Consider the following 12,670-nt stretch of genomic DNA (forward strand, 5'->3'; position numbering starts at 1 on the left):
AGTAGCCTACAGAGGGGCTACCACCTGGGAGTTAGATCATTTTCATTAAACTAATTTCTCTATTTCTTATCTCTTCCCCTCCTTTTTTGCCTGTTAGTGGTTCAGTCATTTCCTACCAACAAGTCGCCCGCCATTTTGCCTGTAGCTGCCCCAACTCCAGTTGTCCCCAGCTCTGCTCCAGCAGCTGTTACAAAAGGTATGTCGTTTCCCACAGTGTATTTGCCCAGAAGTTTTGTGCAAGACGTTACTGTAATAGGACTCCCTTGAATTTCAGCATCCGTGAATCAGTCACTTCAAAAATATGTAGAGTGTTTATATATAGACTTGACATTAAGGGAAATACAGAGATGTATAAAGCATCATTTCTGCCCTCCAAGAACTTAGAATCAGGTTGAAGAGAGTTGCAGTAGACAGCAAGCAATGATTGATACATGCAGGGTAAGTGATCTGGAAAATGAATGCTGAAGTATTTCAATCTAGGATGTCCGGTCAGGGAAGCTGGGGGTGTGGAGGTGGGTAGCACTTTTGTGTAGCACTTTGTATGGGGCACGGATTATAACCTGGACTTTAGAGTGAAGCATTTTTAGCTGTGGAGGGGTCAAGGGGCATGCCAGATTAAGGGAACAGTAGAGACAAAGACTCAGAGGGTTTGTTTGGGGGAGTAGACCAATTAAAGGGACTCATCTGGGGTATGTAGTTGCGGTAAAGGAGCTGTAGGTAGGGCCAGACCTTGGCAGCTGGCAGTGGGGACATTTCTGACTGTTGAGTAGATGGAAATAGTGCAGTGGGTTAACAACACATTTTGACATTTGTAACATCTACAATAATGACAGCTACCATGTGTAAGAGCCTAAAGTGTACTAGGCACCATGCTAGCTGCTTTATATATATATCACTACTTATCACAGTACTTTAGGACAGCTATTACGCCCATTTTGCAAATGAGGAAACTGAAGTTTGGAGATACTAAGTCCATACTTCCCAAGTCTAGAAAACTAGAAAGCAGTACAGTCAGAATTTGGAATACTTTTCAGGCATGCCAGGATCTCTCATAATAGTCTTGTGAGGAGATGGATTTGGAACTGACAGCATGACCATCTAAAGCAAGGCTTGGCTGACTGCAGTCTGCTGCTCACGTTCTAATGAGCACATGGCCATGCCCCTTCATTTACACACTGTCCATGGGTGCCCTGCAACCTCAAGAGTTGAGTAGTTCTAGCTGAGATCATATGGCCCACAAAACCTAAAATATTTACTGATTAGTTCCTTATAGGAAAAGTTAGCTAGTCCTGATGAAAGAACTGATATTAATCTAGACCAGCGTTTCTTCTCAGCAGTAGGTATATATCATAGGCCTTCCTCATACAGATGCTGATTCAATTAATTTTGGACTGGGGCCAGAGCATCTCTGTTTTGATTTTAATTGAGGAAAAGTTTGTGTAGTGAAGTGCAAAGATAGTAAGCATACCATTTGATAAGTTTTGACAAATGCATAAACCCAAGTAATCAATATAGCATTCAAGCTATAGAAATTTCCATCACCTTGTGCCCCCTTCCAGTCAATTCCCATCCCATATAGGCAACCACTGTTCCAATTTCTATTATGATAGATTCGTTGTGTCTATTTTTATTTTATTTTATTTTTTTTTTGTGGTACACGGGCCTCTCACTGTTGTGGCCTCTCCCGTTGCGGAGCACAGGCTCCAGACGCGCAGGCTCAGAGGCCATGGCTCACGGGCCTAGCCGCTCCGCGGCATGTGGGATCTTCCCAGACCGGGGCACGAACCCGTGTCTCCTGCATCAGCAGGCGGACTCTCAACCACTGCACCACCAGGGAAGCCCAGTTGTGTCTATTTTTAAACTTTATGTGAATGGAAGTACATACATTCTTTTGTGTCTGATTTCATTCACTCACTGCAATGTTTTTGAGATTCAACCATGTTGTTGGTGAGTAGTATTCCACATTGTAGGGATGGATGGGTATACCATAATTTGTTTATCCTTTCTCCTGTTAGTGGAGATTAGGGTTATTTCCAGTTTGGGGCTATTATATGTAAGTCTCAGCATATGTTTTCATTTCTCCAGTAGAATAGCTATCCCAACCTGAATATGCTGATTATATAATTTTGTAATTGTTTGCGTGCCAGATTAAAGTGAATATACTTGCGGGAATTCCCTGGAGATCCAGTGGTTAGGGCTAGGCGCTTTCACTGCCATTGCCTGGGTTTAATCCCTGGTTGGGAAACTAGGAACCTGCAAGCCATGCAGTGTGGCCAAATAAATAAGTAAATAAAATGACTATGCTTGCACCTATAGAACTAGAGTATCTGAACTTTTTCTGAGGCCTTCCTTTTGTTTTTTGAAGTCTTGGAATCACTAGGGGTTGGGGGAAGATGTATTGCTAATGGTGAAATTAGCAAGGTCACTCAAAACAAGTCTGTATACATACAAAAGCCATTTTGATTTCTATATAGAAATCAACTGCTAACAACCCACTAAACATTTCTGAGAGAAATTTAAAAGATCTAAATAAATGGAAGGATATACCATTATAAATATAATAAATTATAAATAATTATAAATCTATTATTTAATTATATTAATTTACTGAAAGACCTGATATGTTATTAATCCTCCCCCCAAATGACATAGATTCAATACAGTCCCAGTCAGAATCCCGACATTGTTGTTTTTGTGCTTGTGTAGAAATTGACAAGCTAAATCTAAAATGTATATGGGAATGCAAGGCCTAGAGTAGCTAAGACAGTCTTGAAGAACAAAAAGCCAGGGGACTTGGGCCACCAGATATATATATACTGTAAAGCTACAGTAATTGAGATAGTGTAGTATTGGTTCAAGAATAGACAGAATATAGGGGTGGGGTAGTGGGAGGTACAAACTATTGGTTGTAAGATAAGCTCAAAGGATGTATTGTACAACACAGGGAATATAGCCAATATTTTGTAATAACTGCAAATGGAAAATAACCTTTAAAAATTGTTTAAAAATAAAATTTTTTTAAAGAAACAAAAATAATAATTGAACAGAAAAAAGAGCCCAGAAATAGACTCACGCATATATAGTCAACTGATTTATGACAAACTCAGTAGGGAAAGGATGTTCTTTTCAATAAATAGAGCTGAGTTAATTGGATATATCCATTTGGGGAAACAACAAAACTTGGCCCCTGCCTTACACCATAAACAGAAATTAATTTGAATTGGATCATAGACTAAATGTGAAGGTAAAACAATAAAGCTTCTAAAAGAATATGAGAATATCTTCATGACCTTGGGCAAAGAGCACACAAGAAAGCTAGCCATAAAAGAAAAGATTGATAAATTAGACTTTATTAACACTAGGGACCTCATTTTATTAGAGGGACAAAATTAAGAGTGAAAATCAAGGCACATCCTGGAAGATAATTTGTAATTGATATATCTGACAAAGGAGTTCTGTTCAGAATATACACAGACCTAAAAATCAATATGAAAAAGACTGACACTAATTTTTTTTAAAGAGCAAGAAATGTAAACAGGTACTTCACAGAAGAGGATACTGAAATATCTCATAAGGAAATGAAAAGTTGTTCAACCTCATCAGTCATCAAGGGAATGCAAGTTAAAACCATAGTGAGATACTATTCTATCACCAAAATGAAAAGAACTGACATTACTAAGTGTTGGCAAAGATGTGAAGCAACTGGAACTCACATACACTGCTCATGGGACTACAAATGGATATAATTACATTGGAAATCAGTTTGGCAGTTTCTAATAAATTTAAACATATATCTGCCCTATCATCAGATACACTTCTAGGAAACGCATATATCTGCCCTATCAGCAGATACACTGCTAGGAAACGCATGTGTATGTCCACCCAAAGACATATACAAGCATGTCCATTACATTGTTATTTTTAATAGCTAAAAAGATGCTGACACAAAAGGGTAGCACAGTATGATTCCAGTTATATGAAATTTAAAGTGGACAAAAGGTGGTTATCTTTGGCAGGAAAGAATGCCAAAAGCGTAAGGGAGCCAGGTTGAGTAGTGGAAATACTCTATTTAGATTGGAGTGATGGGTACATGGATGAATACATAGGTAAAATTTATCAAACTGTACCCTTAGTATTTGTGCATTTTATGCAAGTTATGCATCAAAAAAAAGGGAAGATGCACTAGTAGATCTCATTTGTAGACCCTTGCTTTTATGAAACTATTGAAGGATGTTGAGTAGGAAAATGACACACGGTCCTTTAGGAAATTTTTCTGGTGCTCATGTACAAAATGGGTTGTTAGGGAAGAGATTGAAGGCAGGGACGCTGATACAGAAGCAGCGAGTGTGTGTTCACAGTATTTTGATCAAAGAAAACTGTGAAAGTAAAGGAAGACAATGCTCCTGAGACATTGCTCTCTTCCATCAGTAGATTTGGTGATATTAAAAGATGCATGTGATTAGCTTGGATTTTTCCAAGCACAACATATCTGATTTTTGCTTTTTGCCCTGTGTCTTAGAACACTAAGATAATGCTAAAAGTTGATAAACTTAGCTGGAGAGATGATAAGCAAAAGGATATTAGAACTTAGAACAGGCCAGCTTTGTATTTTATTTTATTTTATTTATTTATTTATTTTTTCTGGTACGTGGGCCTCTCACTTTTGTGGCCTCTCCTGTTGCGGAGCACAGGCTACGGACGCGCAGGCTCAGCGGCCATGGCTCACGGGCCTAGCCGCATGTGGGATCTTCCCGGCCCGGGGCACAAACCCGTGTCCCCTGCATCGGCAGGCGGACTCTCAACCACTGTGCCACCAGGGAAGCCCCCAGCTTTGTATTTTAATGTGGCATTGTTCAAGTGTGTGTGTGTGTGTGTGTGTGAGAGAGAGAGAGAGAGAGAGAGAGAGAGAGAGAGAGATCTCACATAGCACTGTGGTTAGCCCTCTAAGAAATATCTAAAAAGCCACTTTATTGCCCCGCCTTGTCATGAGACCCAGGCTAACAGTTCTCCCCTTGTCTGCTGATCCTGTGATGATAGGCGCCATCTCAGCGCCCTGGCCATGTCTCTGCAGCAGCTGCTGTGGCAGTGTCCTCACTGAGTTTCCATGGAAGAGCTTTTGTTTCTGCCCACACGTGTCCTTCCGTCATTGAACCCTAACAGCTCTCTCATTGTTGCTCTTCCCTTGTAGTGAAGACTGAACCAGAAACACCTGTGCCAAGCTGCCCCTCTCAGGATGGTCACACAGTGGTGAAAACAGAAGAAAGTTCTGAGCTGGGAAACTATGTCATTAAGTAATTATTTCAGTCCTCTCTAAGGGAGTTGTGCTTTCGGTGTGTTTATGGTACTTTTAAAAAAACATCCCTGAGATAGCTGCATATGTGTAGAGTTGTGTGTATGAGTTAAGCACTTTGATGGGTGGAAACCTGTCCGTGTGTGGTGAACAAGTATTACCATTTGCTGCACAGCTCAGGAGTCTTCATTTAACCCCTTGACGTGACCTCTGAGCAGCACTTGATTTGTTGCCTCAAAAGCCTCCGCTGCAATTACAGATCTCCCTCCATTTGAGCTTACCAACACGAAGTTTCTTTGCTGAATCTTTGGGTATGAAATTTTTCACGATGTAATTACTCAGGTGTGTATACATTTTGTGTCGGAGTATCCACACACCTCCCTAATCTTTTTTTTTTTTTTTTTTTCTTGCTGCACGCGGGCCTCTCACTGCTGTGGCCTCCCCCGTTGCGGAGCACAGGCTCCGGACACACAGGCCCCGCGGCCATGGCTCGCGGGCCCAGCCGCTCCGCGGCACGTGGGATCCTCCGGGATCGGGGCACGAACCCGCGTCCCCTGCATCGGCAGGCGGACTCCCAACCACTGCGCCACCAGGGAGGCCCCCTCCCTAATCTTAAACAGCTGCCTTTTCATGGCCCATACAGACTCAGTGCTTCTAAAAATACTCCCTGAGATTTTCTAATTTCCGATTGGGAACCCACCTCAGACTGCATATTTTGAAGTATCTCAAACTGCTGGGAATGGTAGAAACTTAGCCACTTTCACATGACAGGTGACAGCATGAACTGTAATAACCCTAGGATAGGCATTGTATGATAGAATTCCCTACTCTAGTGACAATCACATTGCAAAAAGATTACGTGGCTATTTAATTTTAAAATATAGATAAAATGAAATGTCAGGTTTGCATAATTTGTCATTCTTGGGGTTTCATCTTAGTGTTGACTTTTTACGCACTGAATGCTCTTCATTTATAAAGAAGGCTATGCATAGAAGGAAGGACATACCAATATAGTTGGTTTAAATTTTAATTCCCTTGGAAAGGAGAAATATATACATAAATTCATATATGTGTTATATGCACATACACACAGTTAGAAACTGCTCTGTGTATTCCCTACCTTAATTTCTTTTCTTTGTCCTTCTCAGGATAGACCATTTAGAGACTATCCAGCAACTCTTAACAGCAGTAGTAAAGAAGATCCCTTTAATCACTGCAAAAAGTAAGACAATACTGAATATATGGATGCATTTTTTTTTAAAGCTGTGAAGTACTTGGGATATTGAGTCAACTTGAATCGCTTGATGTTATAATTAATACTGACCTGGTAGTTATCATAGAGGATTTTAGCTACAGCTGTAGCTCATTTGCACGGTTTTAGAATTCACAATGTCTTGGTCAGTTAGTCTTACTATTTTCATGGTTTGATCTGCAGAAGGAATTTTTTTATCTTTCATCTAACACTCACTCTGTAGAAATAAACGACTGTCAAGACCTCCTGTAGTGAAGTCTCCTCTATCCCTGCCCATTGTCACCAAGACTGAACAGTTTGCTTCTCAGCCCCAATTGCTCTGACAGAATCAACAGTCCTCACCAAGGGCATGACCGACAGCCTGTGGATACTTAGGCGTCGGCTCTTGGGCAAGATCACTCACGAACATTTAGAGGGAAGGGATGAAGCAGATTATCATTTCACATTCATGGGAATATGAAAACAATAGGCCAAGTACAGACTACCTTGCTTATTTTTTTCGAGCTGTAATAGCAAAGAAACTATTTCTTTTTTTCCCCTCAAAGGGGTCATTTCGAGGTAGCTCAGAGTAAACTCAGTGATTTTTCTAGCCCAGCAGGAAAAAAAAATTTTTTTATCTTTTTAAAAAAATTCAGATACAAATACAGAACATTAGAGCTGAAAGGCAGTTCAGGAACCATCTTTCCCAGTGGTCTCATTTTACAGTTAAGAAAACTGAAGCCCAGAGAGATGAGATAGGTTGCCCAAGGCAGCATAGTGAATGGCAAGGCCAAGGCTAGATCTCAGGTCTCCTGTTCCCAGTGGAGTGCCATTTCCTTATTTTAATAGGTACTCTACTGCCATGAAGCTTTCTCTACCAGAGAAACTGATTTCCCAGGGAGGGCTGTTGTTTTGAGAACACACGAATGTGTGTGTTATGTTGCATCTGAACTTGCCTGTTAAGGAACATAGCCAATAAAGAGGTCTAAAGAAACTTTTGGACATGCTTCCAGCAAATAAGATTTTATTTAAATCATAACTTTATTCAGAGTTTGCTGGATATGTGCATTCTAGGTGAAGATGCCAGCTGTTTTTCTGCAAAATCTGTGGAGCAGTATTATGGCTGGAACATTGGGAAAAGGAGAGCTGCTGAGGTAATCCCATGTTTGCTGCAGGCCACCACTGAGAGCCTATTAGAGAAAATAACCAAAACACATGTGCATTCTGGCTGCTTCCATAAACCTCGTCACATGGAGCAATGATAAATTTTGCAGCATGTTAAAAAAATTTTTTTTAACTTTATTTTTTGGCTGTGCCGGGTCTTCATTGCTGCACACAGGCTCTTCATTGTGGCGCCAGGCTTCTCTCTAGTTGTGGCATGCGGGTTTTCTCTCTCTAGTTGTGGCGCGCATGCTCTGTAGTTTGTGGTACTCGAGCCCAGTAGTTGTGGCATGCGGGCTTAGTTGCCCCATGGCATGTGGGATCTTAGCTCCCCTACCAGGGATCGAACTTGCGTCCCCTGCATTGGAAGGCAGATTGCTTTACCACTGGACCACCAGGGAAGTCCCTTGTTAAATATTTGATGGTAGAACTTTTTCCTTAGTTAAAAATCTCATTCTCCAAAGACATGTAGCTAGCCTTTGAAAGATCTACTTTTTCCTGCATTGGTAAAAATTTCTAAAAAATTTTAAAGAATTATATTAAAATTAAGTATTTATTACTCAGTGTGGTAGCAACTATGCCAGACAGTAAGGTTATAAGAGGAAGTAGCAGGTACAAAGGCATGCTTAGGAAGCTTTGAGAAAGTCAGTGTGATGAGTTTGGGTAAGGCTGGGAAGGGTGGGGAAGTGGGAGATCACAGGTTAAGGCCAGGTGAAACACCTTATAGGCCAAACCTAGGAATTTCAGTTTTATTTTATAAGCATTAGGTAAGAGTTCTTTTACTTTTTTTAAAAACTGAGGAGTAACACCATCAGATTTTTTTTTTCCTTAGAAAAAAATGATTCTTACAAGTTAGCATGGTAGTTTAGAGTTGGGTGATTTATTTGAACACGCTAAGTTGAAGAATTCTCCCCCTCCCCCCTCAATTTTTTTAAGTGGCAAAGAGCGATGACCATGCGAAAAGTCTTACAAGAAATACTGGAAAAGAATCCAAGACTCCATCACCTGACTCCGCCTAAAACCAAGCACATTGCTCACTGGTGTCGCTGCCATGGCTACACCCCACCTGACCCCGAAAGCCTGAGGAGCGACGGGGACTCAATCGAGGATGTGCTGACCCAGATTGACAGCGAGCCAGGTGAGCGTTGGTGGGACCCTGAGCACCATCAGCAGCGGAGAGGTGTTTCCTTGGAGCACACGGTCATCTCTCAGCCTCCATGGTTTTTGGGCCACGTCAGCCCCAGCAGTTTTCAATGCTCTTTCCTTCAGCTGAGGTGAAGGGACCCGAGGACTCCAAGAGCTGCCTTAGAGAACAGGAGCCCACCCTGGGTGTCCCGCCCACCCCCCAGGATGGTCCCTACAGAAATATTTGTGCCCAAGTGTCCCAAGTGTTGTGGCCCAGCCAGGAATGTTCTGGCCCGTGACATGCAACAGGAACACACTGTTCATTCAGGAGCCCCCTTCCTCAGCATCATTTCTCCTTTGAAGACCTTCTTGATCTAACTCCTTTCCTTGTGGTAGAAGTGACTTCTTCCTTTGTGACCTTATAGCCACCCTCACACAGACGAGTCTTCTCCCTGAAGATGGGGACGATGTCTTATCTGTTACTTTATCTCCAAAACCTAGCCTGGAAGTGCACTGCCCAGTGCTGGAGGCACAGGTTTAAACAACTAATAATGTTGCAGATACAATGAATTGTTTTATGATAAAGACACAAATAACTGAGCTATATGTGGGCAGGGGTGCAGGGGAGCTGGGTATAAAAGACATATGGGGAAAATATTTTGAGTTTCACCTTAATGAATAAGGAGTGTTTTCTCCTCTCAACCCCATTTCTGTAGAAAAACAGATGCTCCACCTCCCAGTCTGAGGGAACCTGGAGCACAGGGACGGTCTGAGGGGGTTCCTTTAAGACTTAGCACAAGTTCCATTTTCTCCATGAAGCTTTCCCCAGAGCCCTGACACAGGGTGGCCTCTCCTTTCTCTGATCTCCAGTGGTATTTAATATCAGAACCTTGAGGGTTTGTCAGATTTATATCTAAGCTCTTGGGAGAGCAGAGACCATGTCGATTACTTCTGTGCTTCACCGGTAGTGTATGTAAAGCACAATACTTTACCTGTACTAGGCTTTCTGTTAATATGACTGACTGATCTGTGAGCATCCTGCCAATAAAAAAGAGAAAGCCAGGAGCTGGATGCTGTACCTCCATCCTGCTGGCTGCCCTTAACTCCATCTTGTCCCAGTCTGGACCTCACTTATTTATCTATAAAGTGAAAGGGATACACTAGTAGAAGATTCGCAGAGCCCCTGCTGGCTTTAAACTTCTAATACTCTTTGTTGGGCTTTGTATAAAGCAACTTACTAAAGACTGGATGCATGGTACACACGAAAATGTTAGTAGTACTTATCTGTAAGCAGAACATGGATGATTTTTAATTTCTTCATTGTGCATTTCTAAATTCTCCAGATTTAAAATTTGAAAAAAAATTAGTGGAGTGGGAGGATGGCCTCGTTTTTGCTGGCCTAAGTATGAACTATGTGCTGTTTTGACTTAGATTGTCCTTAACAGAACATATGTTTTAACACAAGATGCCTGTCTTGGTGCTTGTCTCCCTTATGAATTACTAGTTCTCATAATTATAGATAGATCCATAGAATTTTAGAACCAGAAAGAAGGTCAGCTCCCTTGATACTTACCCTTCTTCTCTGGGTCTCAGGCTATTGGTCCCTTGGAGATGGGAAGTCCCTTTCTTTTGTCACCACAGCTGTCATAAGACTGATTACCTCTCGTTTAAGAGTGCCCGTCATCATTCTCCTCTGCTGACAACCTCTGCCGGAAACTGGAGGACCTGCAGCAGTTTCAGAAAAGAGAGCCGGAGAATGAGGAGGAGGTGGACATCCTCAACCTCTCAGAGCCATTAAAGATAAACATCAAAAAAGAACAGGACGAGAAACAGGAAGAAATGAAATTCTACCTGCCACCAACACCAGGCTCTGACTTTATTGGTGACGTCACACAGAAGGTAGGGGACTCAGGCCTGCGCTGCCGGATCCCTAAGCAGGTGCCAGGTGCTCAGATGTTCAGCCTTAGCAACTGACACCAGACTTTCTGGTGAAGCAGGTGTATGATTTCCTTCTGCCTGGTAAACCTGGGCTCTGCTCTCTGGGCACCTGCCTTCCTACATCAGGGCCCTTGGGCAGGAAAATGAATTACATGTATAGAGAGGCTGCTCGTTGAACATGAAATTGAAGCAAAGGCAGCTAGATGTAGGCAGTTTTTTACTTTTCATCTCCTCTTTTCTCATTTGCCTCAGTAGAAGCACCTTTCCCTCATGAGGCATGTCATAATGAGCTCTCCCTGACACTGTAATAGCTCCCAAGTGCCCTGCCAGGGTGTGGACGTGGCACGCAGTGCCCTTATGGTACAGGAGAGAATTATCTACCTACCTCCAGTGGAACGCAGCCTCACTTCAGCATCTGCCTGCTGCACGGCTGCTTGGGACCCAAGTGATGAAAGACTAGTTTTTTTTCACCTACAGAAGGAGATGACAGATGGGGCCGTTTCCAAGTATATCTTCATCACCTATTGCAAACAGGGCGTGAGAGTCTGATTCCAGGCTTTCCAATATGGTGCTCCCACTGTCAGAATTCATGGCAAATCCTACGTTCTCTCATGAAGGAGATTTGGGGGTAAGAGCAGGATTATAATAGCATTTTTAACAATCCCTTAGAAACATGGAGTGGTAGGATGACAGATTTTCTGGTTGTTATATATTCTACGTTACTTCTCCATGAGTTTTGTCCAGAACGTTTGTGGAGTTATTCTTCCACCTGGACATCATCTTGGGTATCAGAAGCGTGCTTGTTTTTCATGCAGACATATGAACAAATGGCTTTCTTCTGCTCTTCCAGATTGGGATCACCCTGCAGCCTGTGGCGCTGCATAGGAATGTGTATGCGTCGGTGGTGGAAGACATGATTTTGAAGGTGGGTGCCTGTGGGCAGCAGAGGGGCCATGAGCTACCCTCAGGGGCTGAAGCACTGAGGGGTGGGCCAGGCAGGACAGCTTGGATGCTAGGCTGCTTTGAGTAAGACAAGGACAGAAATGGAACAGAGATGACAGGCTTTAGGATTTCTCAGCTTATTCGGGCTTAAAGTTTTCTCTTTTTTTTCCTTCTGATTTCTAAATGAATTAAATTGTAGTTCTACAAGAGTTTCTGTGCTGATGTCACTCTAATGATACCTTTCAGTGCCATTTCAAGTGCTTTTTGAGTAGCCTGCGGTCAGTCAGAGGTCTCAGTGCTTAAGGAGGTGACCCACGTATCACAACAATAGAAGCAGCCAAAACTGTCCCATCCCTTGGCGAGAGGATGACAAAACCAGGTTCCTTACCCAGCCAGATCCTAGCTCAGCAGTTCCTTTCCTGGTAGATCCCCTCCAGGAGCAGGGATACCTCACAAATAGCCCTCACCTGTCCTCCTTAAAAAATAATGTCTGATTAATGAAAATCACCCCCTTCATAATTTCTCAGAATCATAGCCTCTGTAATTGTGGGCTATTATTTGTGGTCTATTATTCGAACCTTTAATTCTTCCTTAAGGACTTTTGATCCTTAGACACAGCTGTTTCCAAGTTTAGGGTATGGGATGGGGTCAGCTGCATCCCTTCTTGCCAGCAAGCAGGTGGCCCTTTTGAGAGTAACAGTATCTTCTGTTGTAGGCCACAGAACAGCTGGTCAGTGACATCCTGAGACAGGCTTTGGCGGTTGGATACCAGGCAGCATCTCACAACAGGTACCGTTATTTCTTTAGTTGGTGGTATCAGGCTGACAGATATTTTCTCACAGTTTAGTTGCTCATCATGATGTTTTAAACCTAAGTCAATTCAGTAGTAGGAGGTGTCAGTGCTTGGGACATTCTCAGAGCCAAACAGACTTGGGGGTCTGCTTGGTTGTTTTGAGACAGTCTCGTGGTTTGAGAGGTCTGTA

At 42.5% G+C, this 12,670-nt stretch overlaps 1 protein-coding gene across 5 annotated transcripts in view; it reads left to right on the forward strand.

Annotated features, from left to right (window-relative positions):
• Nucleotides 1-12,670, forward strand: part of YEATS2 (YEATS domain containing 2) — a 111,863-nt gene that overhangs the window by 96,251 nt on the left and 2,942 nt on the right. For all 5 annotated transcript variants that reach the window (XM_060099205.1, XM_060099206.1, XM_060099210.1 and 2 more), the window contains 8 exons: nucleotides 98-196; nucleotides 5,189-5,291; nucleotides 6,439-6,512; nucleotides 7,596-7,675; nucleotides 8,619-8,820; nucleotides 10,480-10,706; nucleotides 11,596-11,670; nucleotides 12,403-12,476. In XM_060099205.1, coding sequence (XP_059955188.1) covers nucleotides 98-196; nucleotides 5,189-5,291; nucleotides 6,439-6,512; nucleotides 7,596-7,675; nucleotides 8,619-8,820; nucleotides 10,480-10,706; nucleotides 11,596-11,670; nucleotides 12,403-12,476 — 934 coding nt within the window. The remainder of the gene's footprint in view (nucleotides 1-97; nucleotides 197-5,188; nucleotides 5,292-6,438; nucleotides 6,513-7,595; nucleotides 7,676-8,618; nucleotides 8,821-10,479; nucleotides 10,707-11,595; nucleotides 11,671-12,402; nucleotides 12,477-12,670) is intronic.

The sequence above is a fragment of the Mesoplodon densirostris genome, chromosome 5, assembly GCF_025265405.1.
Source record: "Mesoplodon densirostris isolate mMesDen1 chromosome 5, mMesDen1 primary haplotype, whole genome shotgun sequence".
Lineage (NCBI taxonomy): Eukaryota > Metazoa > Chordata > Mammalia > Artiodactyla > Ziphiidae > Mesoplodon > Mesoplodon densirostris.